Genomic DNA, 22,056 nt, shown 5'->3' on the forward strand with positions numbered 1-22,056 from the left:
CATGAAACATTTCATCATCAATACGCAACATGCCAACACATACAATACATGGTTCGGTCATGGACATGACTCCAACGTAACCCGCTCCGGACCAGGTTAAGTTTGCAGCATCAGTTACCATGGTGATCTAGTCAGCTTCGTGACACTGACAACCCTGGCTTTAGTCTCAACATACCTCGCTAACCCACTAATCTCACTTGGTAGTACACCCCTCAGAGGTTTTTTTTTTTTTTTAAAGTAGATTAGTGGGACAATAGATATTGAAATTTATCATGGAGAACTAAAGGGTCTGGAAAATAATATAATAATCGAATAATCGTTGCAGATGAAATGTAGTGAAAAGGAAGTATTTGCCAGGAAGTGTTACGTCAGTCTTAAGAGCAGCGCTTGAGTAAATCTACTTTGTGACTGCAACTGAAGCTACAACGTCAACAGCAACAAATTGTGACCCTGGCTGTGTCAGAAATTACAGTGAACGTTTGCAGCCTGAGGTCTGTGCTGTTTAGGGTCCAATCTGTGGTTTTATATCAGTTTTCATGCATTAAAGAGAATGGAGATTCCTGTGTTCTGCTCACGCATTTAATGCCCAAGGCATCTTGTTTGCGTCCCTGTGCTCAAACACAATTTGCCTATTTGACTGCCCATAAGTCTAAGTGTATTGGACATGAAGGAGATGCTGATAACAACAAGCCAGACTGCCGTCCAGTGGTTATAGAGGGTCCTGCAGGTGATCTTAAAGGCGTTATTGCCTCAATTCACCCTGACTAGAACTATACTTCTACATGTGGAGGTATTATCAGATTACAGTTTTCACAACTTTTGTATTCTATTCTTCCCTCAACATACTCAAACTGAACTCATGACTATATTCATGCATCAGTGCAATTCAAGCCTTGATCCAAATCACAGAAATTTATTTGGATGCAAAAGCTGTATTATGCAAGAAAAATGCAACATGAGAAGATGCATATTTACAAGAAACAATGCACGTTAGTAATCACACATTGGCATGGACAGTGTAAACAGAAATTTACTGTACATTAAAATTGGATGTACTGTTGAAAAGCAAGATAAAAGGGGGGGAAGGTAAATCAGGATACGGCTGTGCTTCCACAATAGGAAGATGTTTAAATCGGTGATGATATTTAAAATCATCAGCCAAACTAAAACCACAATACAGTGACACACCTTCAATAGTGTCATTAAAACATGAAAGCACTTAAGTCACTGGGTAGTGTGTTGTGGAACATTGGACATGCTTTATTTCAGAACTTTTCACAATTTATTTAAACATCTCACATATACAAAATAGGTACAATAGACTTTGTGGTGTCATTTTTTTGAGAGAGAGAGGCCGCCGAAAAACCATTCAGAACGGGATGAAATATGTGCTGTCAGTATGAACACTGGGCGTGGGGGTTGGAAGAGTTAAAAAGCCTGAAAAGACAAAACAAAACAAAACAAAACAAAAAAAACCCTCTAGAAAAAACAAAAACAAAAAACAAAACAAAAACCAGACATCAGGTTCAGAAACATTCTACCTGCTTAAAGTGGGGGAATATCAGGGGACGAATGCAAGACTCCTCAAACGTCAATACAAAGTAATACAGTAAAAAAAAGTGGTTTGCTCCACAGCTGCATATTAGCACCATAGATCTCGGCTTCAAGTACCTGCGCACCTTCCGATATGGGACAAAGCTCGAAGCATTAGAAGTCTGAACATCTCGGTTGTGGACCCAGGTTTTGTCAATAGTATTTTCTTTAGGTACAGGCATGAGGTAGTTTAAACCTTTTTTTCATGGAAATTGTGGTTTTAAACCTCCTCTTTGGAAGATATACAAAGACCACAAAGTGATGCATACTCTCAGCGTTTTTATTACACTTCTTTTATTTTTTACAAAAGGATGACATGATGTCCCACAACAAGGTGTTTTCCCGCGTCCCTTTGGGTTGCTGTATTAATTTGCATTGCACAAACGCTCCGTTTAGTCCATTCAGTCCTCTCCGATAGTTGCCCATCATAAGCAAGTGGATGCGCAGAGAGAAATCAGCATTCAGTATAAAAAAAAAAACAACACAGAAAGAAGGGCAGAGATTTTTGTTTTTTTTTCGTTCTTTCTCTCTTTTTGGTGTTAATTTAACATGAGTCTATTTATTTGAAACAGACTGGGCCAATGTCCAAACCAAACTCCTGATCAGCTCCACCAATGTCCAAAGGTGCAATGTCGAGGATGGGCAGGCGAGATGGTTTATTCGTTCTGTACTCAATCACTGTCTTGCTCCACTCACCAGTGTGTCTCTGCAGGGGTAAAAGAAGGAAAGGAGAGATTTAATAGCAGAATGATGCTGTCAAGGCTAAACAACGCAAACCACAAAGCTGTAACACAGATCAGCTGTGTCTTGCAACACAATAACAGCTTTAAAACATCACAGAGTAATGACCGAACAAGACGCGCAAAGATACAAAACGCTACTCACAGTGCAGCCGTCCTCCAGCACGGAGAAGGTGAAGCGGCTGTTGCCCTCAGCTCTCAGCTCCACGTCGTTGGAGCCCTGGAGCACCACAGCCTTCTTCAGGTTTCCGCTCTCACCATCCATGTAGGCAACGCTGTTCTTGCAGTGGTAGGTGACGTTCTGGCTGGCCTGGTTGGACAGCAGGCGCATGAAAGCCAGCTGGGTGGCCATGCTCTGGTGGCTGAGGGTTTCATCGTTGTAGGTGAACTGTAAGAGGGAAAGTAAAAACAATGACTATTTTGTATGAAGTGAATATTACATTGGTGATTTCCTGGTCTTGTTTGATTGTGTGGTGTTAAAATGGTTTGATTTCAAATAAAGAATCATGCCTCCTCGCTCACCTCAGTACCACCGTTGATGGTCTCTCCGAACCAGACGTGCTTCTTGCCCTCGGTGCTTCTGTACCAGTTCTTGTGGGCGATGCTCTCAGGGTGGGCATAGATGCAGGTCTCGCGGGTGGTGAAGTCGCAGAAGACCTTGATGGCATCGTTGATGCAGCCCTGATTGGGGTCAATCCAGTAGAATCCTACAGAGCAGGAAGAAAACATAGTCAAACCAATGGGAAGACAGTAGTTTTACCTTTTTGTTTTGATTTAAAGGCATAACTGAATAAATTAAACACATGGGAGCCAATAGACATCAAAACCTTCCTAAATGTGGGACTATATTTGAATCAAGGAACTTTCAGATAAAGTGGCGCTTACCGCTGCTCCAGTCGGGGTGGCTGAGCTTGATGTCACGGCAGGTGCGGGCGGGGTTCTTCCTGGATCCCTCGGGGGTGAGCAGGTTCTCGATCTGAGTGTTGAGTGACTTGATGGTGGCATCAACCTCGTAGTCCTTGGCTCTCAGAGCGGGCTGATCAGCTCTGTACTCATCGTATCCAGAGACATCGTATCCACCACCAGCAGGGCCAGGAGGTCCGGGCAGACCGGGAGATCCAGCAGGACCCTAAGATGGATAAGACAGCGGCTTGATATGGACATAACAGCTGCAGTCGGATCCTTTGCAGGGGGAGCCATTCATGTATAACAGCACTAAACTGGTTTAGAAATGATCAAAAAAATGTTTAGGAAGATGACAAGCTGAAAAGAGTTGAGCTTACAGCTGGTCCAGAGTATCCAGGGGCTCCACGGGCACCAGGAGCACCCATAGTTCCATGGCCGCCAGCTCTGCCGTCCTTACCAGCGGGTCCGTGAGGTCCAGCAGGTCCCTGAAGTGGAGATCATCACATTACACAGTCAAACGTTTATCTTTTGAGGGAAATCCTGTGTCATGCGCTGTCAAATTTAGAGGGGCTGTACGTAAGTATGCGCCTGCGTCAAACAGCGTGAATGTGACCTCAGTCAGTTCTGCTTATTTCTCATGGTTACGTATTGAAAAGGGCACACAAAATCTTCACTGTAACTGCTGTGGATACAGATAGAAGAAAGACAACACTGGCATACTGAGAGCAATAAGGTTTCCACTCACTCTGGGTCCAGCGGGTCCGTTTTGTCCAGCAGGTCCACTGTCACCGGAGGGTCCCTGTAGGAGGAGAAAAAAATGTCACTGAATGTCACCACAGTGACAGCAAGACGCTCTCTGGATGGCTCTAGTTACATCATGGTGCTATTACAAATATTTATATATATTTTTGGTGCATTTTTGTTGGTGTGCAGCTACTCACAGAAGGTCCAGGCATTCCCTGGAGACCAGGATGTCCACGCAGACCCTTCATGCCTCTCTCTCCCTTGTCTCCAGCACCTCCCTTCTCACCACGGGATCCAGCAGGTCCCTATAGACACATGTATGCACAGAGGCAGAGGCGTCAAGTCACTGGACTAGAGTACAATTTTTAATGCACTCAAGGAAGATTTATATGCTCTGAATGTAGAAAACTGAACACTATTCTGTCTGTCATTTCGAAGACCTTGTTCACTGTACTTACAGCAGCACCTCTAGCTCCAGCGGCGCCAGCAGGTCCAGTGGCACCTGAAGGACCCTAAGGACAAAGAAAGAGAGGAATAAAAAAAAAAAAAAATAGTGAGTGAAGCAAGCAGATGATTGTGGGTGCATGTACCCTGAAAATGATGCTACTTGAAAAAAAGGTAATTTAGAGATTTAAAATAATTACAGCTTCTCCACGGTTTCCAGGTCTGCCAGCAGCTCCGCTGGGTCCAGCAGGTCCAGGGGCACCAGCAAGTCCCATTGATCCAGCAGATCCAGGCTCACCACGATCTCCCTGTGTACGGTGGACAGGAGGACATGCAGGTCAGAGAACAGTGTACTGCAGGTGTGTGTGTGTGTTCTGAATATGGTTTAATGTGTTTACGAGGACATTACCTTGAATCCAGCAACACCGGGACGGCCAGGAGGTCCATCGTTACCAGGGTTACCCTGTGGAGGGAAAATAATATTAAAGTTCACATATTGGTTCCTGTTGGGCTACCATGTCGAATTGTAAATAAGTCCATCGACCAGTCTCATAAAGAAAAACAAGTCATTTTTAATTGAAGCGCTCGCATATATGTTGTTAAAATAAGTAATAATAAATGAAGTATATTCTCGTACTCTCTCCCACCTATTCAGAGGTCATTATTGCTGGTCACTGGGCTTCTTTTTTTAATAAGCTTGTCAAATCCTTACCTCACGTCCAGCCTCTCCCTGGGGTCCGGTCATACCGGGCAGGCCAATGTTGCCAGGGGGACCACGGGCTCCAGAAGGACCAGCAGGTCCAACTCTACCAGCCTCTCCCTGTGATACGACACAGAGAAAAACAGTGGGTCAAACACAGTCTTCATACAGTATGTGGACCAACTCAGGTCAAGTTCAGGTAAAGTGCTGATATGCATGAAATTATTTTATTATGTTCTAGAGATCTTCCCAGTGCGAAGGTACAACTATATTTACATTGGTGAGATCCTTTCAAATTCTTAATGATGTAGTCTTGCGCCAGTCTGGCACTGATGTCCGTGCATATTTAACATCTAGCATGCAAGAAGTTAAGTTGCGTAATTTATAGTTTGACCAGATCGACTGCCAATGCACCTTTAAGACAGTTCCACACTACTGCAGTAATAAAGTTGAAATGATAAATCACTAATACAACATGGCTTTTAGTGGGTCATAGTGCAGGTGAATGTTTTGGTTGGACCATTAGTACTAATTTGTACATACACCAGCACCAGCACCACCAGGTGAACCACGATCTCCTCTAGCACCGGGCAGACCAACGAATCCTTGAAGTCCAAGAGGACCACTAGTTCCAGGAGCACCAGGAGGACCCTAAACACAGGAAGAAACACATCACACATCAGTGAGTTCAGGATGGAGAACTATACAAGCACAGGAAAGTTGTGTATATAATGGTATATTTTGATTAAAAAGCTATAACGTACAGGGGGACCAGATTCTCCAGAGGGTCCCTTCTCTCCAGCAAGACCAGCTGGTCCAATCATTCCCTGCTCTCCAGAAGGACCAGCGGGACCAGAATCACCACGGAGACCACGAGGTCCATCCTTACCAGAGGGACCAGCGAGGCCGGGAGGTCCAACAATACCCTGAGTTGAGTAAGTGAAGGAGAGTGGATTAATATCAAGTTTACGTGTGTGTATGTGAGTTTGTTAATAACCGTAAATACAAAATCAGCACTCACGGCGGGACCAGAAGCACCAACTCTGCCGGCAGCACCAGGGAAACCAGTCAGACCCTGACGGGAAACACATACAGAGGTTATACAAGGGCCATCAATAATATCAGGTGTGTGTAGGTTTGTGTGTGTGAGTGGAGTGAGAGTTAATATAAGGATATCAGAACATATAATGAAATATTTTGCGATCATGATAATCATTTAAAGGTCATTTTGATGTTGTGACGAACACTACCAGAGCTTTCTGGTTGATTTTCTTTCAACTTTACTCATTCCTATTTGTGCAAGGCTAAAAACGAGCACCATATTGATAAATGTGTTGGCTCAAGCTGCAGGAAAAAGGGTCTTCATTCAGCTTGTTTTGGGAAAAATATTAAAAACTAGAATAACCACAAATTGAATAGTTCTTCTTTGATGTTTTTGGATGATCATTAGGTGTTACGAGAATTTTTACTTGATGTAAAAAGCCTGCAGAGCTATTGTGAGCGTGTGTGTGTGTGTGTGTGTGTGTGTGTGTGTGTGTGTGAGACAGAGAGAGAGAGAGTGTGTGTTTGGCAGGTAAATGTTGTGTGACAATGATTAAATCTGTATAGTTGCATGTTTCAGTACTCACAGAGGGACCCGTGTCTCCACGAGCACCAGCAGGTCCAGCAGGGCCAGAAGCACCCTAGAAGAAGAAAGAGATCATCATTTTATTATTTCTATCTCACCGGAGTATACAAACTACAATTTCAAATTTGATCCAAGTGCTGATGCAAAGCTAACACTCCGAAATAACTTATGATGTCATCCCAAAGCAGATGCTCTCACAGTATGGAGACTGATATCGAATTAACTTAATCACACACCGAGACCAGTATAGCCTATTCGAACTATTCCAGTCAGATGAGATTTATCAATTGCCATTGCCAGTGTGTGTGTGTGTCCAGTATGCGTGGTACTAACAGAAGGTCCAGACTGTCCAGCGGGTCCAGATGGGCCAGAGGGGCCAACCTCTCCCTTTGCTCCACCGGGTCCACGCTCTCCTCTTGCTCCGGGCTGACCGTCAGCACCCTGCAGGAAAGGGAAGGCTGCGTCAAAATCTGGGTAAGAGTGTGTGTGTGTGTGTGTGTGTGTGTGTGTGTGTGTGTGTGTGTGTGTGTGTGTGTGTGTGTGTGTGTGTGTGTGTGTGTGTGTGTGTGTTATGTAACTATTTATTTATCTTTTTGTGTTGATCATGATCTGGGGAATAAGCAAGATATGTGTATGGGATAGTGTATTTGAAGGTGATTGGCTGTGGGCTTACAGGGGGTCCGGCGAATCCAGGAGCTCCAGCAGGGCCAACCTCTCCGCGCTCTCCCTGTGGACAACAAGCAGTTGGTCAGAAAGAGTGCCTATACTGGTACATTAAAGCCCTGTGTTCTGCTGAGGTCTTCATCTGATATTTACAGTGACAAATGTCACAACAATACATTTCTGTAAATCAGGAAGTGATCCACAGCTACTTACAGAGGCTCCACGAAGTCCAGCGGGGCCGGCAGGTCCGAAGCCACCGCTCTCACCCTGAAGGAGAGAACAAGGAAGGCTTCATTAACTGAGCATCATTCCACCTATCTGTTGATTTATCGATCTACCATCCAATCTATAAGTTTGCACACACAAACAGCACTTGCTTTCCAACTTTCTTATAAGTTAAATCGTTTTAGTTCTATAGGCCTGGAGTCATGCTGTAAAAGGCCTAGTTTGTTGTTTTGTGTTATTTTGTTTCCTTGCTGTGTGTTCTTCGGTGACTCTGAAGTGTTTTTGGTCCTTGTTTAACTGTTGACGTTAAACCTTTCTCCGAACATATATTTTGGTGTCATTTTCATTCTTCCACGGGTTTAATACAAATAATTATCTCCTCTCTAAAGCCTGGAATCCTTGTTTAGTTTACACTTAAAAGGAAATTGAATTGAATTGAACTGGACCCAAAATATTTCTGTTCATTTTGCTTAACAGTGAATTTGAAAAACAAGTCAGCTGATATGAATGAATTTTGAAACTTGATTAGCTGATATGAATGCTACAAATAGAAATTCTGTGTTTCGTAATCACTTTCTCCCTGAGGCTTCAAAAAAGAAATAACAAGAAGCATGGGAGTTCATATTTTCCCTGAACACCCTTGTTTCGTTTAAATTTATTTTCACATGTATGTGTAAAAGTATATGTATGAGTATGAATGGATGTATATATGTTCATATATCATTATTACTAATGCACTGAACAGTCAGAAAAAAATGACCTGAATATTGAAAAAAAAGCACTGCACGGGGCAACATTAATCACTGCAAACTGGAAAAAAACTGAAAATAAATATCTATTCAATTTAATTTGTTACATTTGTTTTTATGTTACAACCCCTCTCATTGTACATTGATTTGTAGGTAAGTAATTCATGTAATTTTATAAAATAACCACTAGATGGCAGTGTTGAGGTTCTAGATTCAGGGACGGTGCTAAGTTGGGGGTAATTACAATTTCCGTTGCAGAGACGTGAGTGGTCCAAAGATACCGTGTGGGCTTGCTCAGCAATTTATTACAGTATGAGAATGCTGCATCCGCTCATGACTGTCCATTGTAGGTCAGCGGTACTGGGGTCTCTCTGCCATTTTGAATGACGTTGGTGGTGACCATATTTTAGGTCACATAAAAAAAACATCGACGGCATTTGTTTGTATTACCGGCGAATCCTAGACACACACCATTCGGAGTTTTTTTTTTTTGGTGACTATAACGCTGACTTACCTTATCACCATTGGCTCCAATGGGTCCAGGAGGTCCAGAAGGTCCAGCCATACCCTAGAAAGAGAGAAGAAGCGACACTGAGACCAGAACTCTGGCTGAGATACTCAAACTAATGAGTAAATGGATACAAAAATTTTGCCAAGTGCCGGCAGAAGAGTTTAACTTACACGGGCGCCATCTCTGCCAGAGTTGCCGTCAGGGCCTCTGTGTCCGCCCTCTCCCTGTAGGAGAGAGAGGAAGCAGGTGTAAAACAAACAAAGAAAGAGAAACAATACGCCATCACTGAGAAACGTCCCCGTTATTGCAGATGGTAGATATTTGGCACTTACCTTCTCTCCTTTACCTCCAGGAGGACCAGCGGCTCCACGCTCACCGGGCATGCCACCAGGTCCCTGATGTCCAGGACCACCAGCAGCTCCAGCAACACCAGGCTCTCCCTGGAAACAGAAAAACGGACTTTGGTTCATTGTTGCACTAAACGCATCTTTTTGGCAAAATTCAAGACATAAAGATTCGCCACAAAAACTCCACAAGACCTGATTTTATTCAGTAATGATGTGATGTCAGCAAAACTCTGCTACTGTTTGTGTGCTCAACATTTTCAGCTTCATTGTAGCCTTTGCTTCTGATAAATTCCCAGGGCCATGGCATCATCTTACCTTGCCACCATCGGGTCCAGGGGCTCCAGCAGGTCCACGGGCTCCAATTGGTCCCTGAGATCCAGCAGCTCCAGCAGCACCAGGATTACCACGCTCTCCCTGGAGACGCACACACGTTTTATCATTTATATGCAAAAGTAATCTTCTAAAATTAGAAAACATTTCTGAGAGGGTTTTTGTTGCTTTAAAAGTTTGTGTATTTTACTTGAATTAAGAAACCTTAATAAAAAATAAATAAAGGGTCTGGATTCCTTTGACACACATAAACCCATAACATATCAAGGCTCTACTAGTGTGTGAACATCCGGCTGTACTTCATGTGTTCAGACAAACAAAGGTATGGACAGGGGATCTCACCTTGGCACCACCAGGTCCAGCAACTCCCTGGTCTCCGGGGATACCCTGCAGAGACATGACCGGTTGGTTAGAGTATGTACTGTATGGATGTTTTAATACTAATAATGACATTACGTGAGAACTTAATATGTTTGTTTGCTTACTCTGTCTCCAGACTTGCCAGCCTCTCCACCAGGTCCAGCGGGTCCAGGCAGACCCTGAAAATATCAAGCCACAGCATGAGCTCCCAGGACATCAACAGGAAGGAAGTGAGCAGGGCAATATGATGGTGTGGATAAAAAAAAATATTGCATAGAATTGGTGACAGTGTGGAGGCCTTTTGTTGTTTCTTAGAATTTCTTAGCAACACTACTTTTTCACAATCAGCAGGGAAATGGCTTTTTACAATAAGATTAGTGCATCTGTAAAAGACACTTCTGTTACTTCTGTGTGTATGTTTCCACATTCTTACAGTGAATGATATTAAGAAATCACAACATTGGCCTAAAGGGCGGTAAAATAGAGTCCTGTTTGCCTTAATAATACTGCTCTATTTTGCTATTTACAACGTAATTAGAAATGAATCCAAACCTGGAAGCCAGGAGCTCCAGAAGATCCCTGCTCTCCCTTCTCACCAGGGCCGCCCTGTACAAGGAAAAGAGAAGAGTTACAAATGGCACAGTGTTAATTATTGTAACAAAATCTTTTCATGATGTTGTATTTGAATGCTACAAAATCTAATCAAGGTCCACGTAAGGACACTCACAGCAGGTCCAGTGGCGCCAGTGCCTCCGTTGTTGCCATCAGCTCCAGGGGCTCCCTACACGCAAAGATAGGAACATGATGCTGTAACAGCTAACAGTGGAGGAGTTGCTTTATTTGGCTGTTGATATTTTATTTATAATTATATCATGTGTTTTTGACGTACTCTCAGTCCAGTGGGGCCGGTGGCTCCCTTGTCTCCAGGCTTGCCAGCCTCACCCTGAAGGGAAATGCAAGTTTAGCACGAGTTGTGAGAAAGTTAAAAAAAACAAAAACAAGGAAAAACCTTTTTGTTTTTTAATTCTGGCTTTATTTATGCTCACAGATGGTCCTTTGGGTCCAGGGAAGCCAATGTTTCCGGGCTGGCCTCTAGGTCCAGTTGGGCCGGGAGGTCCAGAGCGTCCATCTTGTCCAGAAGGACCCTAGAGCAGGAAACAAAGAGTGCCAGAGGACATTATGTAAAGTGTATTAATCTGGGCAATGGTCACTATTACAGTTACAGAATGAGACCAGCAGAAATGCATGCATTTAAAAATTAAAAATGGGGAATAATATTAACAATAAATTCTAGTTTATTATGAAATTCAGGTTCACTTACAGCAGGTCCCTCCTTTCCTGGGGGTCCAGAGCTTCCAGGGCTTCCTGGGAGACCCTGTGGAAGCAATACATTTGTCAGTCATTAAGATATACACAGCATACAACTGACTCCTTGGGTTACTACTTTTACTTTCCAGCCTTACTGCTCTAAACTGTTCAGTTTGCGACAGGCCAAGTCTCCCCTTGAGGTTTGATTTGCTAAACTCGGGGAACTCACACCAAGATTAGATCCAACACTGTTCAAGAAGATTCAAAAGACTCACCCTGAGTCCAGCTGGGCCGGGCTCACCAGCACGGCCAGCATCTCCAGGGGGTCCACGAGGTCCACCAGCACCAGTAACACCACGAGCACCAGGCATACCCTAAGGAAGGATAGAAGAGACCGATTATGAGGAGAAGATTTTAACAGATGACAAAATGTTGACTGTAATTGGAAGTATAAGAGATTTGCTTGTTGAATACTCACAATGGGGCCAGATCTTCCCTCAGAACCAGGCAGACCACGGCCGCCAGGGGCGCCCTAAAGGTGACACACAGGCATTAACAGCGGATCCTTGTAACATCATTCTGGATGTGGTGCAGGTGAAACATGACCATTAGAGATGACAGTCTGGTACTCACTCTAGCTCCACGGTTACCAGAAGGTCCGGTGGCACCAAGCTCACCAGAAGGTCCTCTCTTGCCCTCCTCACCCTGAGGTCCGGGGGATCCCTGAGGTCCAGAGTTACCCTGAGGTAGGCAACAGAGAAGATGAGGATCATAAACTGCGTCAGCAGAGGTTTCCTGAAATCATTTTGGTGACATTTTAAATTGATGAACAAGATCAGGAAATGAACGTACAGGCTCTCCTTTGGGACCACCATCTCCCTTGATGCCTTGAGAACCAGGCTCTCCCTAAAATAGAAACAGATAAATATGTAATTAATCAAAAGAACAGTCATCTGCATAAAATTACTGTCAGTGTACTGTATGTAACTTGTGGATGTTTTTGTGTTGATTGTGCACTCACAGCCAGGCCTCTAGGTCCAGCAGAACCCTGAGGTCCCTGGGGTCCAGGTCCTCCTCTTGGTCCGGGGAAGCCAGGAGCTCCAGCAACACCAGGGGTGCCCTAAATGCCAGCCATAACAGACAGGTCAGTAAAACACCTTCATGTATCACCCTTTTCTCTCAGAGCAAATTTACAATAAAATGCTTGGTCCATACATGCTTCATGAACATGATTCAAAAAACCTGATTATGCGTCATATACACTAAAGTATAGGTGTAACCTCCATGTGACCCTAGATGACCTTTGACCTATGCATGCACTTTTGGTACAAGTCGAATACTTACAGCAGCTCCCTTGGCTCCGTTCAGGCCATTATTACCAGGGTTACCCTAAAGGGAAAGTATCAGAAATGAGTCAAACCTATTAAACAAAGAAAAAACTAAAACCGAGATAAACATCACAATGGAAACGATTACATTTGACTTTTTAGAAGATAAATAAGTGAGCATAAATCAAATGTAATTAAGAAAGGAGATTTTGACCTCTGGTACTTTAATTTAACATTATAACATTGAATATCAAATCCCAATATGACTGCTCTCTACTGTTAACAGAACTAAGCAACTCAAGCAGTTAGGTAATATGCAAATGCAGCGATGTGTATGAATCATTTGTGCCACAATATTCATAATTTATTATTAAAGTCTTCTTGAAATCAAGAGTAAATCAAAGTCCTCAAAGACTAATAATAGTCCCAGGCTGGGTTACAAGTGACAGGAAAGTGAGGAGGGTGGCAACATCTTAGTCTACTTACAGGGGGACCAACGGGCCCACCAGCACCATTAGGTCCAGGCTCTCCTCTAGATCCCTGAGGTCCACCTGGGCCAGTAGATCCAACAGCTCCAACTTCTCCCTGTCAAGGACAAAGAAACATCCACAATCAGACAATGCATCAATATAACTTGGTGGTTATTGCTTTTATAGTTAGAGCAGCAAATGAGATATTAGAATGTCTTTGTTTTGGTTTGTATTTAAGTGGGACAACAATAATTAAAATGTGAATGGGGTGAATGAATGGTGTTTTAGTGACTGCATCAACAGTTTCACAGTAGGTGGAGGTGTTCCATATATGATTCATTCCCATGGGGATAGTGCAAGAAGATACTGACCCTGTATGTCAATAAGAATGGTCTCTTTTTGTGACACTACAACATGAGAGAGGAAGTGACATCACACGCACCTTGGGGCCGGGGCCGCCGGGGAAACCTGGGGGACCAGCAGCACCAAGAGGACCCTGGATAGAGGAAGAGCAGCCGTGATGTCAAGATACATGTCGTTCAGGTCAAAGTTCACATAAAGGTCAAAGTTTAAGACATGGGTGCGGCTCGAATTTTATACACAGGACAGGGTTTTATATAATGATTTACAATGATTTATATCTTATATAAATTACTCACAGCAGGGCCAGCAGGTCCAACATTGCCATCAGCACCACGAGCTCCAGCAGGGCCACCAGGCCCAGCACGACCTCTCTCACCGGGCAGACCACGAGATCCCTGAAGGCAACACATACAACATTTATTTTACTGCAATCATACAAATGGCAAATGGTGCATTAGTGTAAATAAAATGAATTAAAAATACATCCAATATGGCTGTAACAAATGGTACACGAGTATATAAATAACTGTCACTGAGAAGAACAGTCGTAAGAATCTACTTTTAAAGATATCTTGCATGTACAGGTCAATCTTTGGTTAAATCAAAAAACTTACAGCCAGTCCAGGACTTCCAGCAGCTCCGTGGGCACCAGACTCACCCTACAAGGGAGGCAGGAAAATAACATGATGAGGTATCTGGACGTGTGTCAGGGTTATAGGTTAAGAGGCCAAATCAGAGAATTGTGTATTTCCTGAAATACAGTTAAAGAGGTTTCCTACACTTATAGCTCATTAAGAGTAACTGTATAGCCACGGGTTCTTGCAAAAAGGATTACATTAACAAATAAATAAGGACTTAAAGAAACTGGAAACTAAAACGAATCAAAGTATGTGGTGGAAACATTTGTTGGTGCAGTTGCGTAGAAGTCAGATGGTGCCTTACCTTGGCGCCAGCGGAACCGGGCTCTCCTTTGCGTCCATCCAGACCAGTGTAACCCTGAAACACAGAGGCACAGAGATGATGAGAGATGTCACATTCATGGTAAAAGATTACAAAAAAAAAAAAAAATGTAAAAAAAACTGGTGGTGCACTGCTCCAGAGAATTAAAAAAATTGGGACTTTGAGAGGAGAAAAGGATCCATGTCATAATAGACAATCCAGATTCTCGAGGGAATGTGGATAATCAAGAAATATGCTTCTTTGACTTCTGTGAATAGTTCAAAGGGGAGAGGAGACATTTAAAACTTCATATGAGCTATTGAAATGTAGTTTCACAAGAAGCTTTACATCTGGCTCCAGCTTATTTGGAAGATCAGTACCTAACAGCCATGTAGTGACCTCCATCAGTAATGTTTGTTCCTTTCTGGCAATCCAGTCATTTTCAAGCAAAACAGTGGCTAAAAACTTCAGTGGCAGTCATCGGGCACTTTGGTTTGCTCGGGAAAAAGGAGCTGAGGTCCATAATCGCTCCCAGTGGTGCTCATTATAACAGTTTAAGTCCAGCACACTGGTGTCTCTTCCTCCACTCAATTCTGCTTTGGAGTATTTTTTTTTTTCAAGCCAGTGGGACTTAGTTTAGCAGGAAGGGGCAGGTGGGGGTCAAGCAGAGGAAAAGATGGACACTCACTCTGTGTCCCTTCATTCCTGGAAGTCCAGGGGTTCCGGGGAATCCGCGAGCACCCTGCAATTAAAACACAAAGAAAATATTACTTCCTCCACGTTTGCAATACAAATGCCTGTTCAGATCTGTTTGTGGTCTCTGAGTCATCCTCCATGTTTTGGCGAATGTTTCTCACCTGAGGGCCGGCGGTACCTCTGTCTCCGGGCTTGCCAGGTCTGCCATTGTTACCCTGGTAGTCAACAAAACAGACTTTAGCATTTGATAGTGAAACAACAAAAACTGCAGCAGCAACTCAAAATAACTCCAATAAGATTATATAAAAAAAGGGAAGAAAAAAACCCAGTTAGAAATGTGTACATACATCCTCTCCAGATTTGCCAGGAGGTCCAGGGGGGCCACGAGCACCAACAGCGCCCTGCGAAAGAAAATCACAGCATTAAGATCTCATAGCTGAACTATCAAGATGGCATCAGCTAAGTCAGTCTGACAATAGTGGTGAGCACAAATGACTCCAGTTCTGTTCACATAATAAATTGTGGATATTTTGGAGGATAATCTTACAGTTTGTCCAGGCTCTCCGGGCTCACCAGCATGTCCTGTGTGTCCCTGAGGCCCCTGTTGAATGAGAGGAGGCCTCGCATTTAGTCATCATGCCAACAGGATAAAATATTAAGGGTATGCGTAGGAATATGAGTAATTGGTCAAAGGTTAACAGATCATTATATTGGGTATGTTTTGGCGAGAGTTTCAACTTACAGGGGGTCCAGGAGGTCCGGGAGGTCCTCTAGCACCCATTATACCCTGAAAGGAAGAAATAAATTAACGATCAATTGTTAAGAAGTCATTTGTCATGAGCATTACTAGAACTGTTTCAAGACTGAAATCACAATTCAAATATGTGACAAACAAGAAACTTATCATGATCTATATTTATTGATGTATGGGGAAGCACACAAAGGCACGTATAAAGAAAACTGTAGTAATAAACGTGGACTGATGTGGCTGCCTGGAAATGTGTGTTTTGGTGTTACACACATGGGTGCGTGTCTATGTGTGTGTGTTGCGTTGAGAGAACGAGAGGGGCCCTCACCATGGGTCCCATGCCAGGATCAGGGGCTTTTGCACCATCATACTGAGCAGCAAAGTTCTGTTGAACAAAATAAAACCAACAACCACAGATTAATCACCCCGATTAACACCTTTGTGCATACTGATATACAAAAATTAAAATAGTACAGCACGGCAATTAGACAGGTAAAGGAGTCACCAAATTCAAATACTGAAAAAGCTGACATTGATCATTGTTGTTCCAGTTGTCCACACTTGTTTTACCATTAAAAATTTTTTTTTTTTTTTTTTTTTTAAATAAATTAGCACATATCTTCACTTGAAAAGTTATCGACCAAAAACTGCAAGTGGAAGAGTTTTTTTTAGGGTTTATAGACTTTGAATAGATGTTAATTGTAACAGCGGTGACCTAATTCGGTATCATGTTTCAGAAAGGCCTCGAGGGTCAAAGGTTACAGGATTTTACATCATTCATGAGGCAGCGAGGTCAATAGAGGTCAACTAATACAATTAAGGAGGAGTTTTATGGAAGTTGCCATGGCGACACAGAGGTGACAGCAGAAAGCCAAATGTGGGTCCGATTCACACATCAGACACATTTAGCTGTTTTAAACTGCAGTTTGCAAAATGAGAAATATCCAAAGTCATTTTAGAGCCGGTGTCGCATTATAAACCACATTTGGTATACATTAGTATAACACAGTTTCGGCAGGCTGATTATTATTTTTTTTACTAGTATAAACATTAGACTTACTCCTCCAAGTCCAGGGGGACCAGGGGGGCCAGAGGGTCCAGGGAGTCCAGGTTTGCCATCTCTTCCATTTGGGCCCTGAGGACCCTGTAAAACACAGATGACATGAGTGAGTGAACGCTGTGGTTAAATTATCAGCTGCTGACATTCGATAATGCGGCCTGTTAATTTTGCAGAAGCTAAAAGGCTCATCATGTTGTGAATTTTCAAATTTTATTTCCTAAATAAATACAAACATTATTTGTGGATTAATAAATAGATAAAATCAAACCCTATTGTAGCAAATTATGTTTTTATAGGATATAATGAAAAGGCCTAATGTCAGTGGGAATTGTGGGAACAAATGAAAATGTAAATAATAGTAATTAGATCTTTTTTGTAAATATGATCTATCCAATTCGTTCACATTATTATTAACATCAAGGGCTAAAACTATGGCTGTCGGTGTTGTAAACAAAGGGGTGTGGCCTAATGAGGTTAAAAGGTCAAATGATGTAAACAAACACCAAAGATGCTTCATAAATATACCTCTTTAAATAATTAAATTACATGTTTGTTTAATTGATCAAAAGCAGCAGAGTTTCACTTCAGCTTACCCTGTCACCTCGAGGTCCTTTGTCTCCTCGGGGACCCTGCGGCACAAAAAAAAAAAAATCACTCAGTCAGATCACAACACGGAGCAGATGGCTCAGTTTGTTGTTTCAGCAACATGTCATCTCCAGACTGTTCCTCTAGCAAAGCAGGCCACTGCATCTCATCTACGCCTCACTAAATATAATTGAATGCTCAGAGCAAATCTGAATTATGTTTTAACAATCTGATATTTTGTAATATCAATAAAATGTGTAAATAAACGAACTTGACCGTACAATAAGAGTTGTAGGAAGTTAAAACACATTTCAATGATCAGACCAAACATCACCAAGATGCCCTGTGATCTTCTCGAATTTAACCAATGCTTCACATGTCTGATATGCCACACTAAAAGGTGCTAAATGACACATAAGAAACATGTTATGTGCTCACCTTGATGCTTCCCTACATAGAAAAGAAGATAAATAAATGTAAGATGTATTTATTCAGTCTTTTCAGGGTTTGGCACATGTGTAGGCATAACTCAAACATTCAGCTTCATTACTTCAGTGCATAAGCGCAATGATGAGTGGCCAATTTAACCAAAAATTAAATAACTCAACATGCAGAAATACTTTCACAATTATAGATGAGGCATGCTCGTGCAGATACAGGAATTAATATGAGAATATAGCAGAGCAATGTGCATGTGATATAAATGATCAACATGTGCACAGAGATGCTGAGAGGCAACATGATGAAGCGCCTAAAACCAGACTCAACAATCTCTTAGCAGTAAGAGCATGTCAGTCCATGGAGAAAATTATATTCTGACACATGACCAGAAACACAAAGTGCATTTTAAAAAGCTGGTGATAAAGCTGCCAACACCATGCTGATAGGTGTTTGGGTTTTGGCAATCTCAATTGTGAGCAGAATCATTTTAAATAAATGTGATTGAGGTACTATATTTGGCATTTTTAGTGTCATCGAAGCTGAAATGTCAGCCTTGACTCATTGGTCTGAGACCAGGTTTTAGCTTCTGAATCAAATCCAAATGAAGGAGCAGCAGAAGACTTCAAACTGACCCAAAGCCAGTTGTGAGGGGCAAACCTCCCTCTGCCCCCTCTCTGCTGTCCTCAGAAAGGATCCTTTGTACCAGGCCCCATGGGTGCCTCATAGCGGAGGTTTTAGCTTTCACTGACACAAAGTTTAGCCAATAGGACCCTCACCTATTCATGAACGGGAAGGGAGAAAACTGCAAGCAATAACTTGGTTCAGAGGTAGGAATTTCTAGAATGAAACGCTCTGCCATCGTTGAGATTGCTCAAATGGTCAAGGATAACTGAGACCACATCTTTCATGGGATGTTTCACAAGTTTTGGAAGAAGAAAAAAAAAAAGGCAAAGTGACAAGGTAAAGCTAACTTAAACATATATTGTTTTCATTGTAGCATGCATGCATACTAACCGAGACTGTGGCATTGTGGAGATGAGGAGGAGGAGGCAGAAGATGGCAGGGAGAGAAAAAGGGAATACTCCGTTAGAACATAATAATCAATTTTAGGGCAAAACCTGATAAGGAAAACAAGTAATTTCCATCCATCTGTGTTTTGTTCAATGTGTTAACCTGTTTTTAAAGTGTCATATTCTCTTCTGCATGACAAAAAAGGCCTAAAAAAAAAAAGCACACACACTAATCGCAGGGTGACTGCACTCTACCAAACTAAGATGCATTCAAGTCCTAAAATAAAAATGGTTGTGATTGTGTTAAAGTCATAGCTGCCACATCCAAAAAGAACTGCAGAGAATAATTGAAGTGAGGAACAAAGATAGGTTTTTTTGGGTGTTTGGATTGTTATAACATTCATCTCAGGCATAAATATTGTGTCAGAGTTTGGGAATATTTACACTTCACACATCATCTCTATATGGAAATGTTGAACCAATTCTTATCTGAAACAACTAGCTTTCCTGCATGTTCCTTTGTTAACACACTGTTTGAAGAATAAAATGTCTCAGCCCAGCTATAAACGTAGCTGACGCCATGTCTACACAGTTTGTGAATCACAGCAAACTTCTTCAAACTGTCTGACGCTGTAATGAGTGTGAATCTCAGTTTTGCAGCATTCCAGATATTGAGGCTGCAGCTGCGAACAGGCCTGAACAGGTAGTTCATCCCCTGGGGACAGGAATAGTTGGCCTGCTACTGCAAACATGACATAAAATACAAAATTTATCAAGGGAATATATGACATCTGTTATTGATAACGTCTTAAGATTGCTGCAATGATGTTAAAGGTGCCATTTGTCATAGGTCTGGGACAAAAAGGGGAATTTCAGTGCAGTCTGATGACCGTATTCTTCTTTGGTGGCTGATGTTTGTATCTCTCATCTGTACTGTGCTGCAGGTGAACATCAGCTGCCTTCTATGAATCTGGACCTGCGAGTCATGGCTGGGTTTGACACGCTGAGACCTCCCCATGAACCTGACACGTCAAGTCCGACTCACACCACAAGGGTGCGCACTTGGACGTTCAAGTTGATGTAAGACTATTCATTTTCCTATTTCAGGTAATATAATAATGTAAAGGTTGCCAATAAGATTAAACTTAAATGCTTATTTTGTATCGTATCTTTAAACTGTTCTGTAATTTGAATTATATTTAACCATACTTGCATTAACTATAAAGACATTCTTAGAAAAGATTTAAACAATCTAAAAATCTAGAATTTATTGTCATTTCTACTTTAGCTCTGATCAAAAGGTTTGTCTATTTAGGAGGAGAAAATCAAATTGGTGCCAAGTAGGTGTTTGCACCATTGTCCACCAGGGGGAGACATTGCAATTGCTTATGAGAGAGCGTCATTCCCTGGACGAGTGGATGGAACAATTGTACAACGCCCCACAAAGCTTTTCATCCTATTTCTAAATAAGAAAATCCATATTTGACCTATTTTAATAACTTCACATGCATTAAAAGATTTGAAAAGACACAAAGCCGACTACTTAAACGTCTCTTTCAAAGCGAGAAAACTTTTTTTTTTTTCAGCAGTGCAACTTCTCCCTCTCGGAAACTACTCAAATCATGATAATTGTATCCTTGGAAAAAGTGAAGAATCCTCTGCATGAGCTCAATCCGTTGAGTTTTATTCAGCAGTGCTTAGAGCTGTCTTCAGGTTGACCATGATGTAAGTCCCAAACAAAAGCCAAGCGCAAGATCCTCAAGTAGTGGGACCCGAAAAAAAATATCCATCATAGAAAAAAAAGAGCAGATATTCAAACTTACATTGACATGATGCTAGATATGAAGTTACTGCAAGCAGCAACAGAATCCGGGTATCCACAAAGCTGAGCATGTCTAAACAGACATGCAGACTCCTTGTGCCGCTGAGCCCCTGTTTTTAAACCACCTTCAAGCAGGCATACAGTTGTGGTGACGAGAGTAACTCCAAACAACGCAGAAACCTGCTGCCGTGATGCTAGAATAATAAAGTTCTGTCAGGCCTATTTATACGGCAGGAGGGTCCCTGGTCTGCGTGTCAAAAGTCAGCCCACTGGCCAATGAGAGCAGAGAAACCCAATCTGACTCCCATCCCTCTGCAGCTCAGAGGCAGTCATGTGGTCCTGCATCTCCCTGCCTCTTCTCCACCAGAAACCGTTTGGCAAAGCTTTGGCGATGATGACGAGTGCAACGTTTTAATTAGATCCATTCTTTTTGAGGACGTGGACAGCGTCGAGGTTTAAAAGGGAGAAGAAGGCCTACGTTTTTTCCCTTTTTTACGGGTTGCTGTGGATCCGGAGTGTCAGTACTGAGATACGGGTGCCGGACATTCAACCTTGCGCGCAGTTTAGGTTTGTGCGTAAAATGTGGCCGTTTTGGTTGCGTGTGGGTGGGCACTGAGTGGGCTTGGGTCCTTCTGTGTTTTTTGCTTTGGATTTTTATTATTATTATTATTACTTTGATAGAGATTTTTTGATGATCAAAAACAGTGGAGTACTGTTGTTGATGTAGCCTATTGGAGCTGAATTGGAATGCACTTATTTTGTGCCTTTTTACTCAGGGATTTATTGAAAAAATATGACGGCTACAGCCTCCATCTCACGTTGCTTTGGAGGGCATTCCAGTTTGCTATTTTCAGTTGTATGTGGGTACCAACATCCGTTATACGTCAAGGAAAATTTTGACTTTTTTTTTTCTTTCCACACAAGCATATAACACGTGTACCAAGCATTTCCTAACCAATTTTCACTTTGTGTCAAAATAAAACTGTTTCAGTTCTGACATCTGGATTTTCTGTAACAGTTCCAAATACGTTTGATCTGTTGCTTGATTTATAATAAACCAAAAGCACTTAAGCATTCAGTGGAATGCAATGGTTCACACACAGCACACAAATACGACTGAAGCTTCAGACTGAAGAAAGACAGGTGTGAGGAGAGATCTAGTTTAAACTTTTCTCTCTCTCTCTAAGCAGCTCACCTGCCCACATGACCAGACATGTCATCTTCTCTACCGCCACTCCAGCAGCACTGAGCCTGGCCTTTACACTGCCCTGCATCACACACTCCCTGTCCATTTTAGTGAGTGAAAAGAAACACATTTCTGCATGCAAATGCAATAATGAAGTGAAG

At 42.3% G+C, this 22,056-nt stretch overlaps 1 protein-coding gene across 1 annotated transcript; it reads right to left on the minus strand.

Moving 5' to 3' along the window:
- Positions 1 to 1,232: 1,232 nt before the first annotated feature.
- On the minus strand, positions 1,233 to 20,892 carry col1a2 (collagen, type I, alpha 2). Its single transcript, XM_069694494.1, has 50 exons — positions 20,711 to 20,892; positions 18,892 to 18,896; positions 17,445 to 17,480; positions 16,852 to 16,935; positions 16,120 to 16,176; positions 15,786 to 15,830; positions 15,591 to 15,644; positions 15,391 to 15,444; positions 15,205 to 15,258; positions 15,036 to 15,089; positions 14,351 to 14,404; positions 14,023 to 14,067; positions 13,705 to 13,803; positions 13,488 to 13,541; positions 13,062 to 13,160; positions 12,592 to 12,636; positions 12,269 to 12,367; positions 12,100 to 12,153; positions 11,881 to 11,988; positions 11,726 to 11,779; positions 11,523 to 11,621; positions 11,261 to 11,314; positions 10,986 to 11,084; positions 10,829 to 10,882; positions 10,667 to 10,720; positions 10,492 to 10,545; positions 10,065 to 10,118; positions 9,922 to 9,966; positions 9,565 to 9,663; positions 9,235 to 9,342; positions 9,073 to 9,126; positions 8,906 to 8,959; positions 7,631 to 7,684; positions 7,428 to 7,481; positions 7,088 to 7,195; positions 6,756 to 6,809; positions 6,149 to 6,202; positions 5,892 to 6,053; positions 5,671 to 5,778; positions 5,140 to 5,247; positions 4,837 to 4,890; positions 4,628 to 4,735; positions 4,442 to 4,495; positions 4,181 to 4,288; positions 3,985 to 4,038; positions 3,617 to 3,724; positions 3,219 to 3,462; positions 2,856 to 3,040; positions 2,479 to 2,721; positions 1,233 to 2,299 (listed from the first exon to the last, which is right to left on the minus strand). The coding sequence occupies exons 1-50, from the start codon at positions 20,778 to 20,780 to the stop codon at positions 2,153 to 2,155; spliced, it is 4,059 nt and encodes a 1,352-aa protein (XP_069550595.1). The 5' UTR covers positions 20,781 to 20,892; the 3' UTR covers positions 1,233 to 2,152.
- Between the last annotated feature and the right edge of the window lie 1,164 nt (positions 20,893 to 22,056).

Source organism: Brachyistius frenatus, unplaced genomic scaffold, assembly GCF_029030835.1.
Source record: "Brachyistius frenatus isolate BFR_SWC_R1_liver_20210118 unplaced genomic scaffold, ASM2903083v1 Contig_2, whole genome shotgun sequence".
In the NCBI taxonomy this organism is placed as follows: domain Eukaryota; kingdom Metazoa; phylum Chordata; class Actinopteri; family Embiotocidae; genus Brachyistius; species Brachyistius frenatus.

Excerpts from the sequence above, each read along its gene's own strand:
- col1a2 (XM_069694494.1), bottom strand. The coding sequence starts at position 20,780 with ATGCTCAGCTTTGTGGATACCCGGATTCTGTTGCTGCTTGCAGTAACT. Across the intron at positions 10,721-10,828 it reads CCGGCCCCACTGGACTGAGA|GGAGCCCCTGGAGCTGATGG; the intron begins GTACGTCAAAAA and ends CTTTGCGTGTAG. Across the intron at positions 6,203-6,755 it reads GTGGAGACACGGGTCCCTCT|GGTCTGACTGGTTTCCCTGG; the intron begins GTGAGTACTGAA and ends GTTTCCCGTCAG.